The sequence below is a fragment of the Macadamia integrifolia genome, chromosome 2, assembly GCF_013358625.1.
Source record: "Macadamia integrifolia cultivar HAES 741 chromosome 2, SCU_Mint_v3, whole genome shotgun sequence".
NCBI lineage: Eukaryota > Viridiplantae > Streptophyta > Magnoliopsida > Proteales > Proteaceae > Macadamia > Macadamia integrifolia.
The window spans coordinates 19,006,403-19,033,829 of record NC_056558.1 but is presented as its reverse complement, the minus strand read 5'-3'; the positions used below and the strand labels follow the sequence as shown (position 1 = coordinate 19,033,829).

The following is a 27,427-nucleotide window of genomic DNA, read 5'->3' as shown; positions in this document are numbered from 1 at the left end:
AACAACAATTAACATTTGGTACTCTAGTGATGTGATTAGAAAGAGCTCAGAAGTTCAGCTTCACAACTCAGACTTTAATTGTCTCAAATGAAATTTTTGGATCATATATAATCATAAGTTTACAATCAATGGTAGTACAATGATTATATAATCATAATGTTAAAATCAATGACAGTAAAACATCAACCCAGTCAATAAGGGTTGAAGCTGAAGAATTGAATCGCTAGAACAAGAATAAGAATTAAAGGAAGGATCTCCTAACCAAAAGGGCAAAAAAAGAATGACCTAGGCATTGCTAGACATCGAATTTCTTGGGTTGGTGCCACTGCGCCAAACTTCTTGCCAAAGAGCCAAGGAATGAGCTTTTGGGAGGAGCTCCCCTCTTCCCATACAGATGCTTTCCTCCCAGATCTGAATAAATTAATCCAGAGTCCTTCTTTCTGTCAATCTGCATCACAGTAGTTGATAGCCATGAGTTCTACATTTTCTATTTCTTTCACTTTCCCACCTTACTCGAATACACCAGTTAAATTGCTCAAGTAACAACCAAAACAAAACTCCTTAGTTATTACACCTAAGACAAGCACTGTGATTCTGCAATAAAGTTCCTATAAGAATAAACTGGCTTCAACTCCCATGCCCCAAATTGTGGCAATGATTACACAGATTTCTCAGTCATGGTGACCCTAATGTCCAACAAGCATGAAATGGTGCTCTGCAAATATAGGACTGAAAAAAAAAAAAAAAATGGTAGTCTGCAATCAGCATACCTTGCTTATCTTCCCATTTTTCAAGTGGTACCGGACACCAGACCAGTTGATAGACTGAGAAAAATGTGATCGTATTGCGGAAACAGGATATAAGAAATTATCGACCAACATGGCAAGAAATATCTGTCAATGAATATGATTACAGCCACAATTAGGAAATTGTCTTCAAAAAGCAATTTGAATGGAAGAGTGACCCAAATCACAAGCAAATATACATACAAATATTGGACAAATTTTCTTTATGCTTTGGTTTAAAAATGCATAATATTTTTAAGCGATGTGAACATGGACTTACAAGCGCCCAGTTATAGGAATCGAGTGAGACTGGAGGCCCCTCAGGAGACAACATGTTGCAGAGTTGAATTTCCACCTTAGTCAAGTTCCACATTGAAAGCAGTTCTATAATAGTGCACAAAGCCAGGCAGCCCACAAGCATCAAACCTGGCCAAAGCAATTTATAATACTTATTAAGTGAAAAATTAACTACAACGAATGAGTATCTAAAAAGAGTCAGCAGCCATGCTCTTTTCTAGTTTTGTTTACTTCCTATAGTAGAAGTGTCCTTTTTCATTACTTTTTCCTCCCCGTTCTTTATGAACCATCAACACAAGACTCAAGTGTTCAATAAAGGTTTAGGGGGGCCACTAAAATATCTTGAATTTCTTCTGTAGTTAAGAAGGAAATTAGATACTTTACACTGTCCTGCACAAGGATTTTTCAACTGAGCCAAACCTGCCTAAAAGGGTTTGTGAGCTCACCACCAATATTAAAGGATGTTCCATCAAGTTGGTACTCCTTTGAGTATACTGTTAGTGCAGCTGCAACATGAAACGTTGCCATGACGTAGGGAGCAACAAATCCCCAGGATAGATAGCAGTGAGAAGAAAATAGTGCCCGATTCATTATCCAGTTCACTGTTGTTGTATATGATTCCAGAACAAATGTTTGCTTCCTCAGGTAATTCCAGTACCTACATAAGAACCAGAATTAACCAAGTTAAACACAATTGACAAACAAAGATATCAGCATTCAGCACCATACAGTGATGGCAACTTCACAGAGTGTAAGGTAGAACTTCCCACGGTGCAAGAGGCACAAACTGTTTATAGTTGTGACATTGCACTGTACCAAGTAGTGTCAATATCTGTATTTTGCCACCATTGGTTTCATATTTTTTTCCTTAAGTTAAACATGGACATAAAGTGAATTATAATTGAATGCTAAAAGGAAAAGCATAAAGGGAACACCAACACAAACCTGGGGAAACTAAGATCACTAGCAAGGGGATGAGGAAATACAGCAACTGGTGGTGATGTAATAAGCCGTTTATGTGCACCTACAAACAGAAATAGAATAGATGCCAGTTAGCATTATTGTAACTGAAACATATGCTAACAGTTTATTCAAGAATTATGATCACCGAGTTTAGAAAGATAAGCAAGCACTGGTCAAAACTCAGTAATAAAATAGAGTGGTCACAAATATCAGCCACAAGCTAGCAAGAATTGTGCTTTAATTAGCATAACAGAGGCACCAGTGTGACATGTCGGAATCAGAAAGTAGGTGTATGAGGTGGTGATTGTAGAAAGCTTGATATGCAGACAGATCTTTATAGAAATGTAATTACGCTGCAGCATATCTTCTTTGTCTTCCCCCTCCTGGAACTGATTGGAATATTTCCAGCATCCAAATTATTGATTAAATGTAACAGTTCAAAACCGCATCTCTATCCAAGAGATCTAGAAATGTGAAGAATCCCCTTAAGTTAGTAGCTTATTCATTGCGGAATCACTTTCAGAGTGGAGCACCTGCCTCATGCTAGCCAGTCTTTTCTTTACCATTATTGCCTCCTACCCTGCCCACCACCCTCAGTTCACGTATTTCAATGCCTTAAGTTCTTCCCCACTTCTCTGTCGTCGTTCATTGACATTTAAACTGTCTGGGGTGTCTCAAGAAGCCTTGAAACATAGCAAATGACAACAAATTATAACATAGTTTGCCAACTCAACCAGTGCTATAATACCCAAACACCCAATAGGGGAATTCAAGACAATCTTTTACATTATCAAAAGTGAAAGTTAATCTACTGAATCCAACACCACCAAATGAACAGGGAAAAAAGAGTAAAAAATGGATCAAACTCACCCTCACACAGTTTAAGGGTTCAAGAGGTACAATGTTCATCTAAACAGTGTCGAAGTTCCACTACAAACATATAACTGAGAAGATTGTTCAGTACCAAATCTCAGAGAACAACTAAAGACAGGAAATGCAGAATACACCCTAGCCACATTTACACATAAAACAAGCAGAAAGGAGAATAGGTAGCACATAATGGTTGACTCAATGTGTCCACTTATTATTTTAGATTATATTATTAACAAAACAAATCAGTTGTATCATCATTGTTTTTTATTACATTGTTTAAGGGTGCACCCAGTGCACGAAGCTCCCGCATATGCGAGGTCTAGGGGGTGAGAACTACGTAGCCTTACCCCGAGAATGTCAAGAGGCTATTCCAACCGCTTGACCACCAAGTCGAAACATTTGTACCTTACTGTTGGACCAAGCGCATCCCTTTTTTATCACATTGTTGACTAACGCTGTGTTTGGTAGCCAAGAGAAGAAAAAAAAAGAAAAGGAAAAAGTACAAAAATTGTACTTTTTCTTGGTTTAAGAAATTCTCATTGTGCTTGACATGTCCTAAACCAAGAGAAGATTCTTTTTTTGAATTTTAAATTCACCTTGGCAATGGTGAAGTTTTCTTTCGCTGCCAAAAAAAAAAAATCTTTCCAAAAATACAAGAAAACCCAAGAAAATACAAAAACTTTTCTTTTCTTTTCTTCTAATGGTAGCCAAACAAACATACTTTTTTTTTTCTTACCATTTCATTTCTTTTCTGTTACTCTTTTCTAGATTCTTTTTTCTTTTCATTTATTTTCTTTTCTTCTCTTGGCTACAAAACACAGCCCAAAGAGAAAATCGTCCACAGTTAAGAAAACAAACCAATAGTAAAAATAAATGTTGAACTCATGTAGCAACCAAAAGCAGTATCAGTATCGTATTGTGTCACGGCAGCTACATGTGTTCACTGTTAAGATACCAAGGCATCAATATATTGGTAGAGTTGTGGTGAACTATAAGAAAATTTCTAGGCCTATTCAACTTGGATTTATAATGATAAGACAGTGGGAGTACATTACCGGCTATAGCTGCTAGGGTCATATCATCAGAGTAGCCACCATCTCGTAGTCCAGTAACCACACCATATAGATCACATCTAAAATCATCTGCATGCATCTGAATATGAACTAAACTTAAGAGCAATTGACAATGAATTGGAGTAGCTACACCAAATATTTGAGTAGAGAGCGTTTACCATCATGCAACCTCCCCACAAAAAGAATGTTCTTCCACCAGTAGCAAATCCCATTGAGCAAGGCTGAATTCAAGATCAGGAAAACGTAAAATTATAAATAAGCAACAAGAGAAATTTTGAGAGAGAGAGAGGTTTGCCACATCAAAAGTCTTAGTAAACAAGAGATCAACAATTCAATCAATCAAATCAGTGGAAAAGTTTAATTACTTTGATAGACTGATTGGATTTCTTCTTTTGAAGTGATTTTGCATGATAATAACAGAAAATAGGTAACAAAAAGAACTTTTCTAAAGAGGTAGAAATTTAAATATTGAAGTTATGATTAAATACCCTTGGATAACCTCAATACGTTGGGATCTAGCAATTGAAAAATTGAGGAAGCCTGACAACCAATTTATAGAAACCATTAGATTTCACCTTAGAGCCTTTGTTTTGCAAATTCCTAGTCTGGAAAGAAAAGTTGGAGTGTAAAGTTGGGTTGTGAGTTGGATGTAGTGGGTCCACTTGGACTGCTTACAATAGTACAGCATCACCAGGGTGCAGCTTGCTCCGTTTGCATAATTAATATTAATTTCACCTTCTCATTTTAAGAAATGTATTTAATATTGTTTATGAGGCAAACTTTGATATCTATAAAACAATCCTAAATGGTAGGAAAATCTAGGAAAATCTTAAACAGAGCTTGACATCAGGAAACATTCACCAAAGAATTGATTCCACTCATGGTCTCCATTAAAACCTAGTGGTCGCAGGTTCAAGTCAAGAAACAGCCTCTCCGCAAAGTGGGGGGAAAGGTTGCATACATTATGACCCTCCCCATACCCCACAGTGGCAGGAGCCTGTGAACTGGGTACGCCTTCTATAATTTTAGCAACTGACAACACCATTTGGGTCCTTGGAACAGTCGAGCAAAGAATGTATGATAAGACAAGACAAACTGCAGATGATTCATACGTTCTCTTCAAGTGCATTAAAATGTGCTTATATCCTTAGCTATCAGGGATCATTTAAATTGTTCTGTCAAAGTGATTCTTAATTAGGTATATAGACATACAGAATAGAAAACAACCAGATTTTCTAGCCTTTTTGATAATCTTTAGGCTCCGTTTGGTTGCAATGGGAATTTAAAGGGAAGGGTTGTCATATTTTCATACTTTAAAAAGAAATGTTTATAATCATTATTTTATATGATTGTATAAACTACTTACTTTTTTTCAACCATATTTAGTAATGATATATTTTACATGTAATTTTTATTTTACATATTATAGCAAAGGGTTTTGGATGCAAAGAAAAGTGAAATTTTATAACCAAATATGGAATGATTTAAAATTAATGTTAAAGTCACATGGGTAATAAATACATATATTTCTTTTTTAAGCATGAAAATTTCACTTCCCTTCTCTTTAATTCCCCTTACAATCAAACATAGCCTTAGGATGGTCAATTGAAGTTGTAAGAAAAATGCATTTGTTTTGTCATCTAATTTGTGTGCCCATCATGATGATGACGAGAAAATGCAGCACATTAGAACAAATAAAACAGTAAAACAAGCCTATTTACATCATCAAAAGAAATCACAAACAAGGCAAAAACATAAATTGAAGTTTTAGATGGTTCCATACCATATGATATTCATAAATGCAGTAGCTCCCTAAACTTCCCGAAGGTAAATCAAGAGGGTATCCAGTTTGAATAAATATCTGCACATAAGTACCACCAAAATAAAGAAGTAGAAAATTTTTCCAACTCCACATTATGAGCATAACACAAACACCAGGATAAGTAATGATAGAGAAATAGACACTTTATAGCCATAGTAATGGAAAGGTACCAAAACCACACCTCAGGATTTTTCTCCATCTCTGCAGTAAGGGCTCCTATCGATCCAGGATGCAACCTAACATCATCATCAAGAAATAACACATACTTGCTGTCTTTATGCATCCTTTCCACCCCAATCTGCATATGTAGAAAGAACAAGAAGAAGGGAACATTAAGAAAAAACAAGCACTATGTCAGAAAGTACCAGAACTGTTACAAATGAGATGACAGAGGGAGATTAAAAAGGAAGGAAGAAAACAGGAGCATCATATGAAAAAGAAAAGAACAGGGGAATAGGATTCACATTCTCCTCATATGCATATAAATAGATAAGAGAACTCCAAAGGACTAAATTTCTCTACAGGCTTAATTACAATATATAACACTAAAAAACCAAACATCCAACAAGCCCGTATGTCCTGTTCAATTTGAATCAACCTATATTCCATAAGTTGCTCTATTTCTATCTTGATCATGTCAAAATGCAGAGTCCCAGACTGAGATAGATGAGCATCTTGCTGCAGAAACAATATGAGGTCATGTACATACAAATTTCAATCTAACATCAAATTGCAATAGGGAACTCCTTCTAGTTTTAAATGAAATTCCATACAATCATGTCGTAATGCAGAGTCCTTTCCTTACATAGATGAGCATCTTACTATTGAAACAATCTATGAGGTTCATGCACATAAAAAACTCAAACTAACTTCAAACCTAAATAAACAACTATTTTCAGTCTGAGAGTGAAATTCCAAATTGAAAAATCCTACATCGACAGAATAATATCAGAGCACATCTCACAAGGTATTAAACAATGAAGATCATGGCAAAAAGTCGAAAACTTTACATACTAACTGATTATGGATTTTCTGGCTGCATGTTGTTGACAAACCAGCCACGACAATTTTTAAATCAACGCTGTCCTGTAACCAACAATAATAAGTTCAGGAATAAAAATAAAACAAGTCCAAACAGTGGCTACATGAAACTTTACCACAGGGTACCACAATGCTAATGAAATAGAGTGCAAATGGCTCATAAAAAGACAAAACATAGGCCAGGTTTCAACGTGACAAACTATAACACGGAAACTTCCACTTTCTTTGAGGGGCATCCACATGCTCTCACGCAAATACCTGTACAAGTTCCAGAGGTAAACAATAGAGAAATCCCAAGTAGTTTAACAACTACTCTTTCCAGGTCATGCAACCTGCAGCCCTTTGTGGCATCTGTCACTCTCTCTGAAAATTGATGAACGGTACTTTAGCCAGAAAGTAATGGAACAAAAAATTGTCCAGTTTAAGGCTTAGAATGTTAGCTAGCTGAGGCAATAGGACAGCAGGTCTTATGCACATGTTTTAAAACGGATCTGGATATAAAAGGGCAAGGTTACTGCACCAAATCAACCCACTCGGACTGTTCGGCCAAACAAAGTTGACCTAACGACATTAGCATGAAAAATCAAGGTCAGGTCTCCGATATAATATCCAATAGCTTTAATCTCTCTGTTATCCATTAAACCAGCCCCATAAATTCATTGCATACCAAGAACCTGAGACCACAAAACATCCACAGCCTTAGCCAACAAAACAAAATAGCAAGCAATTTTATCAGACAATTGAATGTTCCTACTCTTTCTAAGCCTTCCCAAGTTTCATCAAATATTTCAAAATTTATTAGAAAATATAACAGCTGACCATGATACAATGAGATCCAACTGGTACCTCTGTATTAACAAAAAGGATGGGACTTTTTTGTTGTATTGTTCTAGTAAAAGCCAGGTGTTATAGTGGAATACAGGTCAAACGGAAAGTATTGTCTTTACCTTAAACTCTGAAATCAACATAGATACAGCATGATAAGCAGGATCCTCGGTACTTTCCACCACAAAAAGGAATTCCAGAGGACCACCATAAAGGGATGTAATCTGCATTAAATTCAAGAACCCAAATTTTATAAATAAATTAAAAAAAAAAAAAAAAAAAAAAAAAGCGATATAACTAGTGTCATAATGAAACAAAGCCTCAGTGATTCAAATACATGAATAAAAAATATCCAAAGGTCCAAAGCCGAGAATGATATTATAAAGATATACAAAAGTAAGCCACATCACTAGTATAGCCTTCCGCATATGGATTCCTTTCCTCCAAAGGTCAGCAATAGGAAATATATATTAGAAAGAATAGAAAAAGCTAACCAAACTTCCAGTGTATAACAGCAGCCTAGGAAATTCTTCTAACGAAAGAAATCGGCTGCATTTTACATTTTTCCTTTTCTAGACAAAAAGAACTTGTTTAATTGAGTTTGCATTCCAACCTGACTTCTCCAGTTCTGTAGATTGTGTTCTCCAAAACCCTTCAAAGGCATCACAACCGACACTCTTGGCAAGTTGATCTGATTGGAGTGCTCGAGTTCATTGATATCTTGACAAAGAAATGCAAAGTTATTCCCATGTTTAATGCTATCCTTCATACGTCTGATCTCTCTGTTCCTGTGAGAAAAATAAGATTCTTGCATAAGTTTCATTGTTAAACATGAGCTTTCCTATCTGCGTGAAAACAAAAAATGATCCAAATGCTACCAGCGGCAACATTGTTTAGGTTTAAACAATGAGATGAGATACCTGACACAGGAAGCTAAAGCCCATCCAGTGGCTAGAAACAAGCAGATTAGACACCCCTAAAAAGTGGAGGGGAAAAAAGAAGGGTTAGTCATGTAGACATGCTACAATTAAAGAAACCAAAACTTACCACTATAGAAAGTCAAAAGATGCAAGAACTATGAAACCAACATAAGAATGCAAAAGTCCTCCATATACTCTCTCTGGACACAACTTTGACTTGGCCTACTAGTAAAGATAGCATTCAACCAACAACTTATAGACTCCTTAACTTAAAATTTAGATTAGTCCTTCAATTCAAAATCAATTTCAGAAATTTTTTGGAGCAACTGCTCAAATGTGATCATATATGACAGCACTTCTTCCCCCCCCCCCCCCCTTTTTTTCTTCTTTTGCTTTCTGGAAAAGTTTGTTTTCTTCCTAATTAAATATTTTTGAAATGGTTTAAGCAAGAATAATAGAAGGGTGATGTAGTATTAAATCCTGGAACACTATGCTTTCATAGATCAACCTGATATTCAAACTCTTGTTGACTGATAAGACATAATAGCAGGCTCCATATTCATTTCAAAATAGAAAATGAGAACCAAGCACCATTTTTTTTTGTTGGGGGTGGGGGAAGGGGAGGGAAGAATCCATACACCATTCAGATGTCCTAGTTTCATCATAAAATAGTAGGTACTTGTACTATGCTACCTTCAGAGGTGAGAGGACTAAATATTACTTCATATTCACTCCTTAGATGCCTTAAACTCAAAACCCATTTCGAATACCAATGAAAACATATTACATGCACTAAACGGCCTCACCGGATATCAATGCAAGGTCACCCAAATGAATAATCTGTTCATACATGGTGAGAATAAATTTGCAGAGAAATTAACTTCACTGCAATAAATTACAGCACATGGGAAACATTAAGACATTGTTGTATTTCTTTTACCATTTAATTATTTCCCAAAAATTAAAAATAAAAAAACTACGACATAGCCTTATCCCAACTAAATGGGGTCGGCCACATGGATCCTAGCTCTCCAATCAGCTCTATTCGAAGCTATACAAGATATGAGGCCTAACCTAAGCATGTCTTTTCTCACAACTTCTCCTATGGTTATATTAGGCCTGCCTCTGGTTCTTTTGGTTCCCTCAATTTGAATCAAGTCACTCCGTACTAGGGCATCCGAAGGCCTCCATTTGACATGGCCATGTCACCTCAAACGACTCTCTCTAAGCTTATCATGAATCGATGCTACCCCCAACCCAATTCTAATACGGTCATTCCTTACTTTATCCTTCCTAGTTTTTCCACTCATTCATCTCAACATTCTCATCTCCGTTACACACTTTATTTATATTACATTTCTTAACTCCCTAGTATTCCACACAAAACATCATGACTGGCCAACTGACAGTCCTATAAAATTTTCCTTTAACCTTTAATGGGAATACACCAATCACATAGCACTCCAGACACACCTCTCCGCTTCATCCACCTATTTTAATCATGTAGGTGACATCATCCTTATGTCACCTTCTTTATTTACAATTGATCCCAGATTTCTAATATACTCACTCTAATGAATCTCCGTCTCACCAATACTCACCACCTCATTATCCGTCCAAGTGTGTCTAAAGTTACACACAATATATTCTATTTTAGTTCTACTTATTTTCAACCCTTTTGATTCCAAGGTTGATCTCCATAGTTCCACCTTGGATTAATTCTAGCTTTTGTCTCATCCACTAAAACGATAGCATCGGCGAAAAACATACACCCACCTTCTTGAATATCTATAATTAAATCATCCATGATAAGCGCAAACAAATAAGGGCTTAAAGTTGATCATTGATGCAACCCAATTGCCATTGGGAATTCACTAACTTGACCTCCCCCACAGTTCTGACACTAGTCACCACACCATCAATCCATATCTTTAATTACATCCACAAATTTACTTGGAATCTGTCATAAGCTTCTTCTAGGTCAATAAAGACCATACGAAAATCCTTCTTACAATCTCTAAATCTCATGAGTCTAAGTAAATAGTTTATATCATGGATCTTCCTGACATAAAACCAAACTGGTTTTCCGAAATAGTAGCTTCCTTTCTCAGGTGGGTTTCAATAATCCTCTCTCATAACTTCTTCATATGAACCATTAATTTTATGCCTCTATAGTTATTGCAACTTTGAATATCGCCCTTATTTTTGTAAATTGCGACCACAGTGCTTTTCCTCAATTCATCTAGCATTTTTTTGTGGTCATAATCTTGTTAAACAACTTGGTTAGTCAAGATAAACCATGGATCCCTACACTCTTCCACAATTCAACAGGGACCCCGTCAGGGCCTGGCACCTTGCCTACTTTCATCTTTCTTAAAAGCTTCTTTTTTTTTTTTTTTTAAACCTTTAGGCATCCTAATTTTGCCTATATAACCTACGATATGTGGTTCTCAGATGACTAATGTAGCCTTCCAACACCCTATTACTCAAGAAGTCTCCATTAAGTATGCCGTTGAAGTACTCTCCCACCTCTCCTCAATGTCCTCTTATCTTAACAGTACTCGACCATCCTCACTTTTAATACACCTAGCATGTTCGAAATCTCCTTTCACCTATTTTAGCTATCTTATAGATAGTTTTCCCCATCCTTTGTGTTCAAATTATTGTAAAGATCTTCATATTTCTTCATCCTTGCAATCTTCCTAGCTTCGTTTTTGGAAATTTATAACTTCTTAGATCCACCACCTATTTTGTCCTTGCCATGTTATAGAACTAATCTAGTAATCTTAGTGGCTGCTTAGACCTCATCATCCCACCAAGAAGTCTCCTTAAGGGCATGATGTATAAAATTTGATTCCCCTAGAACCTCTATAGCAAACTTCTTGATATAGACTTGCATCTCATCCCACATTGTATTAGTGTCACCCTCGAAGCCCCACTTTCATTATTTGACCACTTCATGAGTAAATGAACTCAAGGATTTTCCCTTTAACCTCCACCACCTTATCCTAGGGAAAATATGCTACCTTATCCTACGCTTCTGCATAGTGAGGCACATGTCTAGGACCACAATTCTATGTTGAGTGGTTAGGCTCTCCCAAGGAATAACCTTATAGTCTTTACAAAAAATTCTATCCGACCTTCTTGATAGAAGAAAATCTATTTGGCTGGTATAGTTTCAACTTTTGTAAGTAAATATATGCTCCTCTCTCTTTTCAAAAAAAGTATTCACTATAAATAAATCATCAACTACTACAAAGTCAAAAATTGAGACTCCCTCCTTATTCCTTTCTCCAAATGCACAACCTCAATGAAAACCTTCGTTGCCTCTACGATCTCTCCAAACATGTCCATTCAGATCACCCCCTATAATAATATTTTTACCTTGACTAAAACCTTTTACTAAACCATCCATGGGGTCTCAAAATTTTAACTTATTACTTTCATCCAATCCTATTTGGAGTTCATATGATTATATTGACAACTTCTTTTTCCAACACATGTTTGATGCATATAATCTTATCCCCACTCTTTTAAAATCCACCACATCATTCATTAGATCTTGGTTTACTACTATGCCCACTCCACCTTTCTTACTTTGCTCTCCTATATACCAAAGTTTAAAGTCATCCAATACCTTACTATCTTGTCTCTTGAATGCAACCAATATTAATCCTTCTCCTCATAACATCTATTAGTTCTAGACTCTTACCCATTAAAGATCCAATGCTCCAAGATGCTAGTCTAATCCTATGTTTATGGGCTAGATTCTTGAGTCCCATTTCCCAAAAATTAAAGATAAGAGAAGAAATGGGACACCTCAAGAAAAAAATAGTGACTTTTATTATTAGGCAACGTGCAATATTAGCAGTTTAGCTTGTACAGACGGGCTTTCATCCCAGGTTGTTGACACTGATTTGCAGGCTGTTGATCAAATTTAACACCTGCTACACCATCATCGTCATCACCGAATATAATGACCATTGTGGCACCACACCTAACTATTTGAAGCACTGCATTTTTTTGAGCTAAAATTTCGTTTTCTCAACCCAAAAAAAAAAAAAGAAAATAGACGTAGTTTTTCTACATTCAAATGCCAGGTTAAATTTCGGAATTAGCTTCCATGAAATCAGGTTCCCCTTGGCAAACAAGAGTAAAAAGGATCTTTGCTGCGTATGACTACGGAACCACTAAAAGTCAAACAGATAAAATAGATGACGATAACAACATAGAAAGTCCACGTCTCAGATCCAAAAATAAAGAAAGAGAGGAAGATTGGAGAAAACATTCAACAACGTCATTCATCTTTTCTCCGTACGCCACGAAACAAGAAGTAGAAAAACATAATAGTAAGAACTGACTAACCTGGATCTGAATGAATACGGCGAGAGGTGTACAGAAAGCTCTTCCTGCAGCCAAGATAAACAAATCAAGAGCTCCATACGCCGCCATTGTAATAGTTATCTATAGCTCTATGCCAGGGCAGATTTCGCGCAGGAAAACGCCCTATATATCAATCGGCTCGATAAGCTTTTTCTCCTTCCGTTTGAAATTGTTAAATCGGCATTAACGAAAAGCAATAAAGAAGGATGAACAGAGAAAAGACAAAGAAGACAAAGAACAGAACTGGAGAGACGCCGAAATCTTGTAAATCTGTGCACAGGTAGTCCCCTCTTCCTCCCTGCACATTGACGGGATTGACCAAAACTCCCAATCTTCTTTCAGATGGGAGGAGGAAGAGAACCCATCTACCTTCCCACTCCCAGGCCCTGAAAAATTGAAAATCGAAAATTTAGAGGGAGAAAAAGAGAGAGAGAGAGAGAGAGAGGCTGGGATCGCCGGGTAGAGAGAGGTCGAGAGAGTAGGAAGGAGAGTGGTTATTTATAGGTTAATGAAGTTTTGAACTGGACACGTGGGAAGATGACGTGTGATCGTATCAATTTTAAGGAATGTTCACTTTTTTTTATTATTATTGGACCGGAATCGAATCTTTCAAAAAGATTCTGAAATTTGGTTCGAATCCTCCCTGTATTTGTTACTGTCAATCTAAACTTGCTACGCAATTACAAGTCATTGCCACCAATATTTATCCATGAAAATTCCTATATTTATAAGTACGTGTCAAAATAATTCTTTAAATATTTTATGTACACCAACAAAACAATTTGTATATAAAGGATAGAAAAGGCACGTACAGAGAGAAACTACGAGTTTACTCTTTACCATCCATAGTTCGACCTAGAAAGCCATTCTTTAAAGAAAAAAGGTGTTTCATGGTGATTATAGCCCCTACGCTGAAGCCCCATAAGACATGAGTTGTATTTGTTGGGTCAACAGGTACAATCATATTTACATGAAGCAAAAAAGAAAAACTTTCACTTCAAGTTTTAGGGAAATCGAACCTGAGACCATACGTCTATCCACACAATCCCCAATCCGCTCTAACCATCTAATTTTAAGACTTTCCCTTAATCACATTTGAGCTAACTGCGTAATCAGGAGTCTGATATCTCCTCTATACTCTAATTCTTTTTATAGAATATCACTTCCTTATCCATAAGTCAACTTTTTCAGAAATATTTATTTTTTCAAAGTCATGTGTAGGAGTGATTCAAAAAAGTGAGGCGGGTTTTGCAAAGCCAGATGGGATGGTGATTGGAGGCAGAAGAAAATTTCATGGGACCAGGTTGTCAATAGCTAGTTGAGCGTGAGATGGGCCAGGATAATAGGTCTTTATAGCTACTTGGGTTGGACTTTGGGCCCCCACCAGGCCCCAAGTCTTTTGGCTGCTTTTGGCTTTTAAACGACCCCGCATGGTGCTTGCAGCCAAAGTGACAGTAATCTCAGCAGCTGTGACAACTAAGCAAGATACCCATGTGGCCCTGCAATGCTTCCATGTGGCTCGCCGTGATATGTGTGTGGGGTCCATGGCCCACCAACCTCCATAACCATTAGATTTCCAAAACCTTTAATACCAACCCATTCTCTCTCTCTCTCTCTCTCTCTCTCTCTCTCTCTCTCTCTCTCTCAAATCTTCATTGAGAATTGGTAAAATAAACAGAAGGGTCTCAGGCTTCAGCCATGGATCATGGAGAGAGAGAAAGAATGAGAAAGCACATGCCTCATGCCTGTCTTGCAAGTACAAGTCTCTCAACATATTTGCTAGAACCACCTTTCCTTATTCCTCTGCCATCTTTTAACAAATACTTTTTTGGGTTTGTTCACTGGGCAGATTAGTTACATTCTCTTTTCCCCGTGTTTGTGTTGAGGAATGGTTGAGAGTTGAGACTGGTAGCTGGACAGTATTTTTTTTTTTTTTTAAGGAGAAAAGAAGGCGGGGCCGGGTGGGGTGGGGGTGGGGAAGGTGTTCTGGGGATATTTTCTGAAAGGTGAATTGGGTGTGATGAGGTCCAAAATGTCTTCAATGACAGTATTAGAAATTTAGGACTTGGATAACATAGTAGCTGTGGCGAGGAGACATGCAACTGGTAGCAAAAGCCAACTTTGTCTATACCACAAGAAAGGTTCAAGTAAGCAGAATTGACAACGGCTTCAGCCTTATCTATTCTGATTCAGATTCAACCAAAATTGGCCTAGAAATCAAGTACGAATATCCACTATCGATCCGATTCTGATTCCTTCTTACTCCTCACCTAGCTTCTCGGCCATCACCACACAGTGCACATCAGCAATGTGACCTTCTTGCCAAGATAGAAGAAGCTCAAAACATTATAAGACACGGGTTGGGAGTTCTCTCCTGGCCTTCTGAAAGGCAGAAACTACTGTGGGAATATGCAAATCAAGTCTCACTCCCTCCAGTGTATTGTGCATAAGGATCCATGATCCATCCTTCTAAGCTGTTTGGCTGTTGAATTTCTGGGAACTCGAGGGCTTGTGCTGCCCTTTTACTCCGCATTGCTCTTCCTGCCTTTTCCCTTATTAAGCTCTTGTAATTGGTCAACTGGCTACTACAATGCATCTCTTAAATAAATATATCAGGTCAAGTCCCTACAAAATATCAGATTCAACAATTCAAGGACACAGCTGATTATATAACTAAGAACACCCCAAATTTAATGGAAGAACATAAAATCTTAGCCTATACAAACTTTATCAAATCTACCAAGTTGCATCAAGTCTACTAGACTGATTCCAAGTTCCCAACCCAACCCTGCAAGGATTGGCTCTCTCTCTCTTTCTCTCTCTCAAAACAATTTTGTACTTACCAATACCTTACAATGTCCCTTCTCACCCACTTTTGATTTTTAATACTGAAATGGATTACAGTCATTCTCATTGGTTTGAATACAACTCTTGAGCCTGAGGTGATCACATCCTGTTGCACTTCCTCAAATTGAAATACAACCCTAAGCTTGAAGTGATCACATCATGTATAAGGAAGGATAGTTATGAGTGTGGGATATTCACAGTGAGTGAGCAAAGGAGGAAGGGCTCCTTTATTTGCCAATAAATCCACCATTGAGTTCCTTTCCCTATACATGTGTTGTAATCTGATAACCCGAAAATGGTCCATGTAAGAATGGCAATCAGCTATATAGGGAAAATTTCTCACCCCCTCATACTTACCAACATTTACTCATACAAACTTGACATCTTATTCCACCCCCCCACCCCCCCCAAAAAAAAAAGTAAGCTCCTACATCTCCTTCTCCCCCGATACTTTAAAATACCAAAACTACCCCTCCTTTATTAACAGAAATGGAACTCAAGTCTTACTCCGCCTCCTTCCACAGAATGGAGCTCTTGCCCTGCAGTTGCAACCCCCGCACATGTCTGTCACTCCACCTAGAGAACCAACACCTCCACCCTCTTCCTCTCCTTTTGTCTTCAAATAAAGTTAGGGTTAAAAAGTTATGACTTCATTCTGATCAAACACCACAGCAAGATTGAAGCTCGACTCAAAGCAAAAACCCATCAAATCCATAACTGCGACCAAAACACAAATCATCTTCAGAGTTCAGAGTTTAAGCATCCTTAATCTTTAATTTTCTTTCGGGTCAGAGATGAAGCTGTTAATGGCAAGTATGATCTGAGAAGCCCTGTTTCGGATGTGTTTACAAAGTGCATTCTCTCTGTATCTCTCCCTCTCTTCATACTTTTCATACACCCCTGATGCTCTCGGCCCCCTTTGTCTACCCTATTCATCTTTTTCCAGTAAACTTGATGTTCAGAAAGAAGCACAGATTAATAAGCCATTGAAGAAAGGGATGGGACAGAAGGGTTATGTTACCCAAATTACCCGTCCTTTATTAACAAAAGTGGGACCCAAGTCTTAGTCCTCCTCCTTTTTCTTCTTCTTCCACAGAAAGCAGTTCACCTTGCCCCACCACTGCAACCCCCTAACATCTCCCTGCAGCTGCAACCCCTTCAAACATTTGAAATGAGGTCCAACAAAATTGCTTTGTTGGTTGAAATATTTCAAGAGGTTGCAGTGAAAAACGAGTTCTTCCAGAAAGCTGGAGAGACGAAACCTGAAGTGGAGAAGAAATCACAGCAGCCTGATTCCAAGTAAAGAATGTTCTGCAAAAGAGTGATATTTTCAAAAAATTAAGCCCTGAGCCAGGGGTGTTCTCGTCAACAGACCACCTCCCAGGTGCAGGAACTAAAGAAGAATAAGACAAATTTGAAAACGTATCTCCATGAAACCGTTTCTTTCCTGTATATCTCATCGATCCTCCAAGATGATTCTCTTTCTAAAACCTGAAATGATTAGTCAGGCAGTTCCTCTGCTTGCTGAGATACTGAGCACTGTCATTCACTGAGATGTAATTTTTTGGATCTGGCTTGACCAGGCTCAGCATCATACATGAACAGAGGGAGCAGTAGATAAGAAAATGAAGCATGGTCTTTCCTATCATAGCCGACACTCGATGACTGGTCTATACCTGGTGATTACATGCAATAAATTTTTTCTCAAAGAGTAATGGTTTCAATCATCTTCAAAATCATAATGAATGATCATATGCATGTTGAAAGGGAGATTCTCTCCCTTATTAGTACGTCAAGTAGATAGCCGGTACCTTATTATAGTTTGTCGTTATAAGCTTGTGGCTGATTTGTAGTGGTGCGTCAGGTTGACACCCGGCACTTATTATAATTAGCCATAACCCGTCAATTTTTTTGCATTGATCCTCGCACTCGTCCTTGCTTGGAATCTCCTTGTAGCCGACCCCATTTGGGATAAGGTTTGGGTTGTTGTCGTTGTTTGTTTGTATATTGTGTTCAATTTTTCATTCACACTTTAACTTACATCTGAGAAAGTAACATATCTACTATAATCAAATTCCTAGCAATCCAAAAGTAGAATTAAGTTTAATAACTAAGTAACTGAGACGGGTCAACACAATTAATTGCACTTGTGGGACAGAACTGGATAATGGAGTGGCGATTGTAGAGTAAGGATTTCAGTGAAGTGGGATAAGGTTAGGTGAGAGAGAGAGAGAGAGAGAGAGAGAGAGAGAGAGAGTTGGATTAGGATTTCTGGTAGGTGACGAAGAGTTCGAATTGGATTAGGATGTCAGATACAGCACTGGTTGTTGCAGGAGGTCGCAGCGAGGAAGGAGATGAGAGGAATCTGGTTATGGGTTGCAACGATAGTGACAATAGGCGGTGGTGATGGATTCTGGAGGGCGCAGGTATGCTGATGATGGTGTTTTATGATTGCAGGACTGGCGATGGTGTTGTATAAGAATTGGAGGTCTGGCGATGGTTGCTTGAGATCATAGGAGACTGGCGATGGGGTTTATAGAAGCTGGTGGTGATGGCGCAGAGGTGCAGAGAACTGCGATAAGCGGCTGGTGGTGATGGTGCAGAGGTGCAAAGGACTGTGATCAACAGCTGGTGGTGGTTACTCAAGGAGGTTGCAGCAATTGGGTGTGAAGGCAATGGGATTAAATAGCACAAAGGGGCTAATGCAGGAGTAGATTACAAGAAACTAACCCCCACAATTTATAAACCCCAAACAAGACAAACAAGACCAGGAAACAAAGAAATAAGACCATCAAATAAACCTCCAAGGATACAATACCAATATAAGAGCAAAACCAACCCAAAACCCAACCCAATAGGAGAGAGAAAGACCTGCTATAGAGCTGGAGAGAGAGAGGTGCGGCCAGGTCTATAGGGCTCCAATTGAGCTGCATTCTTGGGCGTAGGTAGTCCCTAGGAAGGGTACAAAAATCCCCAAAGTTGACAGGATTCCGATGGCTGGTTGTGAAGTTACCGACTTTCTTGAATTTCTGACTTAGGAGAGAGAGACCCTGCAGGATTCTGCAAAACAGCAGCTGATAGCCTTGAATAGTTCTTCCAAGATGGATCGATTGATCCACTAATGATGTGGAACAGCCCCTAGCAAGACCAGGCAGATTAGACTTCAGATGGAGGAGATATTGGAGATCGATTGGACTTCAAAACTGGAATTCCTTTGCTGGTCGATTCTGATTTAATAGGGCTTGACAGATTTGAAAACTCTCTTGGAAATCTCACGGCAACAATAATTATGAACAGAAAATAAAATAGAAAAAAAGAATAGAACCGATGGGGGGTTGAGAAGGGTGAAAGAGAATAAAATAATGGATTATCTCACCCCTCAGGTTTTGAGTGTCTCACCCCTCAAAGGTTTAGGCATCTCACCTCTCAATAACAACTTTTAGCTAATGAGTAATCACTCAATACTTCATTCATTCAAATCTAAAATTATGAGTACATAGGCTCCTCTATTTAAAGAGGGCAGAATAGCAATCCTAACATAACTAGGAGCTAATTTCCAAACATGACTAGACAATCCTAGTAGGACCTGGACTCATAATAGGACTAGAACTCCAACATGGAGTAGGTAACTAACTAGTCATTCACTAATAGGGAAACCTAAACTGGCTAAAATTGAAATAACAAAGGAAATAGAATCAAAACAGGAGTATAACTAAACTAATGAATTAAATCTCGTTTTTCTACTTTCTATCCATATTTTAAACCCATTAAAATTTTCCATTACAAAGAAAACTCATGGGATCAAAGGCCCAACACATACATAACCCAACCCAAGGCTTATTTGTAATAAAATAAGCCCATTAAGTAATGTATCTACATCAAGGGCTGCAGCGGGATGGCAGCAACGTTAGGCTATGCGAGATGGAGCAGCGGTGCGGGCTTGAGGTTATTGGCAGCAGCAGGGGAATGAGGGGCTTGGCAGCAGCTGTGAAGGCTAAAAACGTAGAGGAGGACAAAGAAGGGAATGGTTTGGCTTTGCAGTTTTGTGATCAGGCCTGCTCTGACACCATGAAGATTTGGAGAATATGGACTTGTGCCTTAATGAGCACAGTCCTCCTTTTTTATAGCAAAAATTAGTAGTCTTTATAGTAAACTAAGTAATCTTTAGGAGCTTAAGGGTCCATTTGAACATAACCCTAAAACCCATTATTACAATAATGCATTATTTAACAGCAAGGAACAGCTCTTGATAGGACCCAGTACTGGATTGTGAAGAACTTTGGGGATCCAGCTGGGGAGAGAAAGGTTACATTAGAATGCAGTGTGGCATCAAAGCCATTCACAGACTCTGACATAACCATGGATGACTCTTGTCCCATCAAAACCTCCCCTAATCGTTCTGCCAAGGAGGCCTCCTTTCTCAAGCACAAACTCAAGTGAGGGTGGGTGAGAGCAGGGGCAGGGGCAGGGACAGGGAAGTGGGGTGACGGGGGAGGGTAGGGAGCGGTGGGGACAAGGATGGAGGGGAGAGGTGAGAGGTCACAGTGGTGAGGCAAGATGAGTTGTGTTCTGTGGAAGAAGAAGAAGGAGAATGAGTAAGGCGTGGGTTCCACTTCTGTTAAAAAATGAGGGGTAATTTGGGTATTTAAAGTACCACGGAGGTAGGAGTTTACTTTTTTGGGGGAATCAGATGTGAAAGTTTGAGTAGGGGAGTTTGAGTAAATGTAGGGTAAGTATAAGGGAGAGAAATTTTCCCACGAAACTATGAAAGTGCTCACCGAACTGATTAGATTAGAATTGAGATGAGGGAACAGTGGTGATAATCCCCAAACAATCGCTACTTATGAGCATGAGATAAAATATGCTTCAAGGTAGATTCAACATTAAAGCAAGACACAATGTTCTATTGGGAATAAACGAGCTGAATAGGTGTACCAGTGTTGGCAATACCTGACGAGACAGTTTCCACAAAAAAGGGGTGCTGTTGTGGAAGACATTTAGCATGCCACAGCTGTAGCCATTGTGAAGAAGATATGAAAGTTGCAGTGTGGAAGAGCATTAGAAGCAATATGATCCAATAATCTGATGCCACAGAGAAAAGGCCCAAGGATGTGACGGACCATTTCAATCAAGTTCTATTTCGTGGGATGAAGTCTGCCACTATTTTTTTAGATATTGAATGGACCTGGGTGGAGAGCACTGCGATAGTAGCTGTAGATCATGGAGCGGACTGCTGCTCTTGCACATCGGCTTATTGTTCCTCCATATATCATCTAAATAATAAACCATCCTATCTATCAAATGCCTGTAAATTAACACACAGAATGGCCACTAAAATTTGTAACTATTTAGAGTATAGTCAAGACTCAAGACTGATCTTATGTTCTTATTTTATAGTCTTATGTCTGAGGAGAAGATGTTTAAGGTTTCCTTCTCTCTCTCTCTCTCTCTCTCTCTCTCTCTCTCTCTCTCTCTCTTAGGGTAACACATGGAATTTTGATGCAAATTAATAACCAAAATAGGCTTGTTTTATTAGGAATAATCCTAAGGTTGGGTTGTATATGTGTTGGGCCTTCAGTCCATGTGGTTTGGAGTGTATTAGGCCACTTTTATGAGTCTAAAACAGGGGCCCTAAGATTGAGTACGGGATTACTAGTTAGTTTCCTTTTTACTTGGGCTTTGATCGGGTTAATTAGTTTCTAATTTCAGTACCTAGTTAGTTTCAAATTTCAATATTTCTTATTTCCTAGTTTCTATTTTTAATTTTAGTAACTAGAGGACTTTCTTTTATATAGTTTCCTATTTCAGTTTTGGAAACTAAAGTGAGTTTCTATTATTTGTAAATCCCCATCATTATTATAAATAAAGGAGAGCTCTCATTAGTAAAGCCACGATTTATGAATGAAAAAAAGAAGTTTGCTGCTATGTCTCTGCTGGGACTGTTGTGTGTTTGATCACAGTGGAAGGGAGTTGTGTTTGACCAATTCGACTCCTTGCGGTGGGAAGCCCGGGAGGATCTACTACAAGTGTTTTCTTCTTCTTCAAGCATTTTCTTTATTCTCAAAGTTTATTTCAAGGTCTACTAGTGTTCAACAACTCAGGTATTTATATTTCAGATCTGCCCAGCGATAGCTAGTTCTTTGAAGAATTTTCGACCTTCTGTTCTGGCCCAACCCCTGATCACCTCTGGCTGAGATTTTGACAGGAGATTACCCTCCTTTAGAGAGGAGGAACTCGATCCAGTTTGGAGCCCCATCTGGTAGGTGGTTTGTGAGATATCAGAAATCTCTGATTTTTTGTCTTGTCGTAGTTTTACTAGAACAGAATCAGAATCAACTGTCAAGGCAGTCCTGTTCTGTCTCTGTGGTATCTACTGTTGATCTGAGACTGTTAGTCTACTAATACTGCTGCTGGTTCCTTTTCTATTTGATAAATACTGATCTGTTCTAAATCATCTTGGATGTGGAAATCGATAGCTGTTGGTGTGCTTAATTTTCTGCTGGTCTGATTTCTTTGGTGTGTGGTTGGTAATTGATTGTTCTTTGGTTTAAAAGTTCCTGCAGATTGAGACTTGGTTAGAGCCCTACCCAAGTCTACATTAAATTTTTTCTCTTTTTTATATCTGGCAATTTTCCTCATAAGAAGGTTGGTCAACCAATAACATTTTCCTCGACTTTTTATCCTGCATTGTTTATCAATACCCCCCTCAACTACTCTTCATGCTTGAAACCTTGAATGGAGTGGATAATTGCCTTACCTTTCAAGTTCCGGCTAAAAACGATCTTAATGCAAGAGTAGATTATAAGTAACTAACTCCGCAGTTTATAACCCCAAACAATACAAATAGGAGCAAGAAACAAAGAAATAATACCATCAAATAAACCCCCAAGGATACAATACCCATATAGGAGCAAAACCAGCCCAAAACCCAACCCGATAGGAAAGAGAAAGACCTTCTATAGAGCTGGAGAGAGAAAGGTGCGGCCAGGTCTGTGGGAGTCCGATTGAACTGTACTTTTTGGTGTAGATAGTCCCTAGGGAGGGCAGAAAAACCCCCAAATATGAAGGACTTCTGACTGCTGGTTATGGAGTTACGCACTTTCTTGATTTTCAGACCTAAGAGAGAGAATGTGAAGAAGAAACATCAACTTGTCTTCTTCAGATAACCTTCAAGAGAGGATCGATTGATCTTAGAGTATAGAACCAGTCCTCCAAAGGATCTATAGATCAGATCTCAAACTTGGGTAGCAATGAGGGCCGATTGGCTTCAAGAACAAGAACTCTTTGGCTGGCTGATTCTGATTTTGTATGCTTTAACAGGTCTGAACTTCGAATAACAATAAACAGAAAATAAAAATAGAAAAAGAATAATCAATGGAGGGTTGAGAAGGGTGAAAGATAATAAAGGAATGGGAATCTCACCCCTCAGGTTTTGGGTATCACACCCCTCAAAGGCTTAAGCATCTCACCTCTCAATAACAGTTATTTTAGCTAAAGAGTAATCACTCAATAAATCATTCATTCCAATCTCCCATTATGAGTACATAGGCTCCTCTATTTATAGAGGGCAGAATAGCAATCAAACTACTTAGAAGCTAGTTTCCCAATAGGACTAGACACTCCTACCACAACTAGGAGCTAGTTTCCCAAAAGGACTAGACACTCCTACTACAACTAGGAATTCAAAATAGGACTAGGACTTGACTTTATGACTCCAACATGGAGTAAAACTAACTAACTAATAGTCCATATAGGACTTTACAACCAACTAATGGTCTAATGAGCCTTTATTGAATTAAATAGAAACTAATTAAACTAATGAATAAAATCCCGTTTTCCTACCTTCTACCCATATTTGAGGCCTATTAAAGTGGCCCATTTCAAAGAAAACCTATGGGATCAAATGCCCAACACATACATAACACAACCCAAGACTTATTTGCAATAAAATAAGCCCAAGTGACTTATCTACATCAGATCTGTTGCTTTAGAGATAGTGCTATAGAGAGGCCAAAATTATGTTGCTTTGTATATTCAAGCTAACCAGGTGTCAGGAAAGAAAAACAACCTTTCTAGAAATAATAAGAGTGTTGTCCAATACTTTATATGGATTATAATTGACCAATATTAAATGCAAGAATGTTTTCTAAACTTATCAGTACATACAAAATTTGTTTCTTTTAGTGGACCTGATATTTGCACACCACAGAACAAAAAAAGAATTTTATCAAGATTGCATAGTTCTTAATGTACATATTTAGTAAAGGAATTTTTTTAAGGCACATGGATTTTACCAGCTTGCATTTAAAGTTAAAACATAGACATTTTAAATAAAGAGACTGTGACAAGCATTTCAAGTTAGTAAATTGACATAAGTAGGGACTGATTCACACAACACCAACGTCATGATATACTCATATATGTAGCTTAAACATATAAGTAATCTGATTACAAGCTGTGTATCCCCTGCTGGTGAAAAGCACGCTAGTTGAGCTCAACTTTTGAGACAGATGACAGGAAACAAGTAACAGAAAGGAATGAAAGCTAATAAAGCATTTGTAATCTAGAAGTAACATGCAGTGGATGGAAGTCATAGTAGTACTTCATTTACCAAGAAAATTCTAGTTGACGGGTCTCAGAAACATATAGTGGCTAGAACTGCAAGGCTCACACAGTGACTTATGAAGCATGTAGGGTCACAGGCAAACTAAAGTACAACAGGTGACTCAAGCTATAACTTAATTCTCTTTCAAACGAAATTTCATAAATGAGCTACAATCTGACAAGTACCAACAACCTTATGAGTTGTTGAATCAGTCCAAACTATTGAGTTACTCAAAGAAACAAGTACAACTCCAAGCTCAGTCAAGAGCTCTACACTGATTTAGGCTGTAACAAATCCATGCAGGAAGTCAAATTTCATGTGAAAAATCATTTGATGCATTTGCACTAAGTGGATAGATTTTTGCTCATCACCTCAGTGAGAATTATGGTTGTTGATGTTGCTTCCAGCCAAATAATGAAGAAGCACGCCAGCTGCAACACTAACGTTCAAGCTTTCAACAGCCAAGAAGGATTGGAACTCTTCACCAGAGCATCCACGATCCATGATTTCAGTTTCCTCAACTTGAAGTCTCCCTGCAGAGACAGGGAGAATGTTTCCTGGGATTCTTATCAACTGAGTACAAGATCTCTCAACTAAAGGCCTCAACCCAGTGCCTTCACTGCCCAACACCAGAACAGTTGGTGCTCCAGGCAAAACCTCATTTAAAGGAACAGCTTTTGAAGAAACAGAACCACCTAGAACCCTCCATCCATTCTCCACAGAAGATGTCAAAAACTGCATCATATTTTTGCAACATCTCAACTCCATCAATTCAAGTGAACCTGCACTAGCTTTGCTCACAACACCACTCAATGGAGCTGAATTCTTTGCACACAACACCACCCCTGTAGCTCCAAAGAAATAAGCAGACCGGATAATGGCCCCTAGGTTCTGAGGGTCCATAACCTCATCTAAAGCAACCCAGAGAGGACCCTTCTCTTCCTCTACTGAAACAGGATCGAGTTCCCGTATGCTTATCATCTCCAATGGAGAAGCATCTAATACCAAACCCTGATGGGGACGATTATCCACAACCATATTGAGGTCATGCTTTGACGATTGTGTAATGGTCAATCCGATTCTTTCAGCTATTTTCAGAACCTTCTCAAATCCCTTCTTGTCTTTCTTCTTCCTATTATTGCTACTCAAATCCAAACCTTCTTGGACATGAAGAGCATAAAATTCTCTTGTTCCTGCCGACAACGCTGCTAAAACTGGACCAACGCCGTATACTGCTTCACCGACCATCTTCGGTATCGTAGATGGTGTAGCCTCCTTCCAAGTCTTTCTACCCCAATTTTCCTGTTTATTCCACCTTCGCAAATCAGGATTTTCCAGCCCAGCCTCCGAATCGAATTCCGTAATTTTCCTGTACCTACTTCTAATCTTATTCCACCTTGGATCACTATCAATCTCAGCATCGTTTTCTTCTATTCCCACGCTTTCATCCCTTTCCAAAGGACTACTCCTACGACTTCCCATCATATCCACCGCTCTACTCTCACCGTCTACATACCCTGCAACATACTCTCCACCGTTTTTCTTTAAGAATACGTCTGCAGATTCCTCCCAGGAAGATCGACTAGTCTTCCCATTCTGTAGTTTTTCCAACCCTTTCGATTTCTTGTTATTGTAAGCTGCTATCCAAGGAAAGGTTTTCTTGTCTCCTGCTCCCCTGCTACCTTCCATGGCTTTCCGACGAGACCCATTTGAGAAATTTCTAGTTCCTATTAGACGAGCAGCTTGTAGGGTGTTTCTCAGATGAACCCTACCTGAGAGATTTCTGGGATTTACTCTTCTACTGAAACGAGAGGTGCTCGAATGAAAACCAGTTGAGAAATTAATGGGTTTAAGCACTGGGAGAGTTCCTGTGGTTCGGTGACAGCACAAACCAGATAGGCTCCTAAATTTAACTCCATTGAGGCTTTCCAAGCAAATTGGATGAAACCCATTTGAGAACAATTGGGTTTTCATGCTCTGAAAGTGTTGAGAACATTTGGATTGAGATGAAACCCTAAAAACCATGGGAAGGGCATGAGTCTTTGCAAATTTACAATTCATGACAGAATATTCATATACAGAAGGACCTCGATTTGACGACTAACTTGAGGAATTAGACAAATTACTATCACAACCTACGCGCCATGAGTTGCAGGATGAGAAAGCCTGAACATGATAATTTGAGCTGGGAGCGGCAAGCTGAATGTATGACCTAGGTGTACAACCGGGCCGGGATGGGCTGGGTTCTTTAAAACCCCAGCTCAACCTTAGGTCCCTTATTGACCCTAGTTGGGTCAGGTTGGACTTGATTGATCCAGGCAACTCTATATATCGTGTGGCTCTGCACCACTATGGGGGTTAATCAGGATGCACATATATAAAGGCATCAACATAGATAAGATTTATGATTTAACTTGGCCTTGTTAGGCTCAAAGAAGGCTGGGGCTCTTTAGGTCGAACTTCCAACCCCCACTCCTATGACTATGACCATGATCTTTTTTTTTTTTTTTCTCTTTCTGGTAAGCTATGACCATTATTAAAGTGCTATCAAAAAAAAAAAAAAAAAAAGACCATTATTTAAATAATTAAAATATCCATACAATACCATACCACCCTAGTAATTGGCTTTAAACAGTATATAGGGGAGTCTGGATCAGTTCCACATATGTTGGTAATTTGTCACATGGACTGACATAGATAGAAGCCAAATGAGCCGTTAGCTTAGTTTTCAATTTTTTTTTCTAGGGAAGTTAATAGTGTAACAAGGGCTAGTTATGTTTAGTAAAATAACAAAAGGAATAAATGACCAAATTATAATGACCAACTTCATTGAAGAATGAATTAAGTGGGGGCAAACTAGATATTTCACTTTTTATAATTCAAAATCACAAAATATATATTCACAATGGAAATTGTAAAGGCATGTTTGTCAGTTCATCTTATTTCTTAAACCTACTTTCCTCAATCTTTTGAAATCAACCATCAAGTTAGGA

At 38.5% G+C, this 27,427-nt stretch overlaps 2 protein-coding genes across 3 annotated transcripts; both read right to left on the bottom strand.

Annotated features, from left to right (window-relative positions):
* Nucleotides 1-53: 53 nt before the first annotated feature.
* Nucleotides 54-13,462, bottom strand: LOC122071946. Its single transcript, XM_042636440.1, has 14 exons — nt 12,965-13,462; nt 8,600-8,655; nt 8,293-8,467; nt 7,802-7,903; nt 6,828-6,899; nt 5,995-6,111; nt 5,775-5,852; nt 4,150-4,212; nt 3,974-4,070; nt 2,028-2,106; nt 1,529-1,740; nt 1,066-1,211; nt 771-893; nt 54-448 (listed from the first exon to the last, which is right to left on the bottom strand). Exons 1-14 carry the CDS (start codon nt 13,049-13,051, stop codon nt 296-298), a joined length of 1,560 nt encoding a protein of 519 aa, XP_042492374.1. The 5' UTR covers nt 13,052-13,462; the 3' UTR covers nt 54-295.
* A 1,617-nt stretch (nt 13,463-15,079) lies between these two features.
* LOC122070515 (rRNA methyltransferase 1, mitochondrial) lies at nt 15,080-26,673 on the bottom strand. Of its 2 annotated transcripts, none has more exons than XM_042634684.1 (2): nt 24,806-26,673; nt 15,080-15,607 (listed from the first exon to the last, which is right to left on the bottom strand). In XM_042634684.1, exon 1 carries the CDS (start codon nt 26,493-26,495, stop codon nt 24,807-24,809), a length of 1,689 nt encoding a protein of 562 aa, XP_042490618.1. In that variant the 5' UTR covers nt 26,496-26,673; the 3' UTR covers nt 15,080-15,607; nt 24,806. The 2 variants fall into 2 exon arrangements, with proteins under 2 accessions (XP_042490618.1, XP_042490627.1); XM_042634693.1 differs by lacking the exon at nt 15,080-15,607 and adding an exon at nt 16,244-17,140.
* Nucleotides 26,674-27,427: the final 754 nt, after the last annotated feature.

Bases quoted from the DNA above. Each gene is read 5' to 3' on its own strand.
- LOC122070515 (XM_042634684.1), bottom strand. From the start codon at position 26,495: ATGAATTGTAAATTTGCAAAGACTCATGCCCTTCCCATGGTTTTTAGG.
- LOC122071946 (XM_042636440.1), bottom strand. From the start codon at position 13,051: ATGGCGGCGTATGGAGCTCTTGATTTGTTTATCTTGGCTGCAGGAAGA. The intron at 5,853-5,994 runs GTGTGGTTTTGG...ACTTATGTGCAG, and splicing joins AGATGGAGAAAAATCCTGAG to ATATTTATTCAAACTGGATA. The intron at 4,213-5,774 runs GTATGGAACCAT...TCTTGAATTCAG, and splicing joins GCATTTATGAATATCATATG to CCTTGCTCAATGGGATTTGC.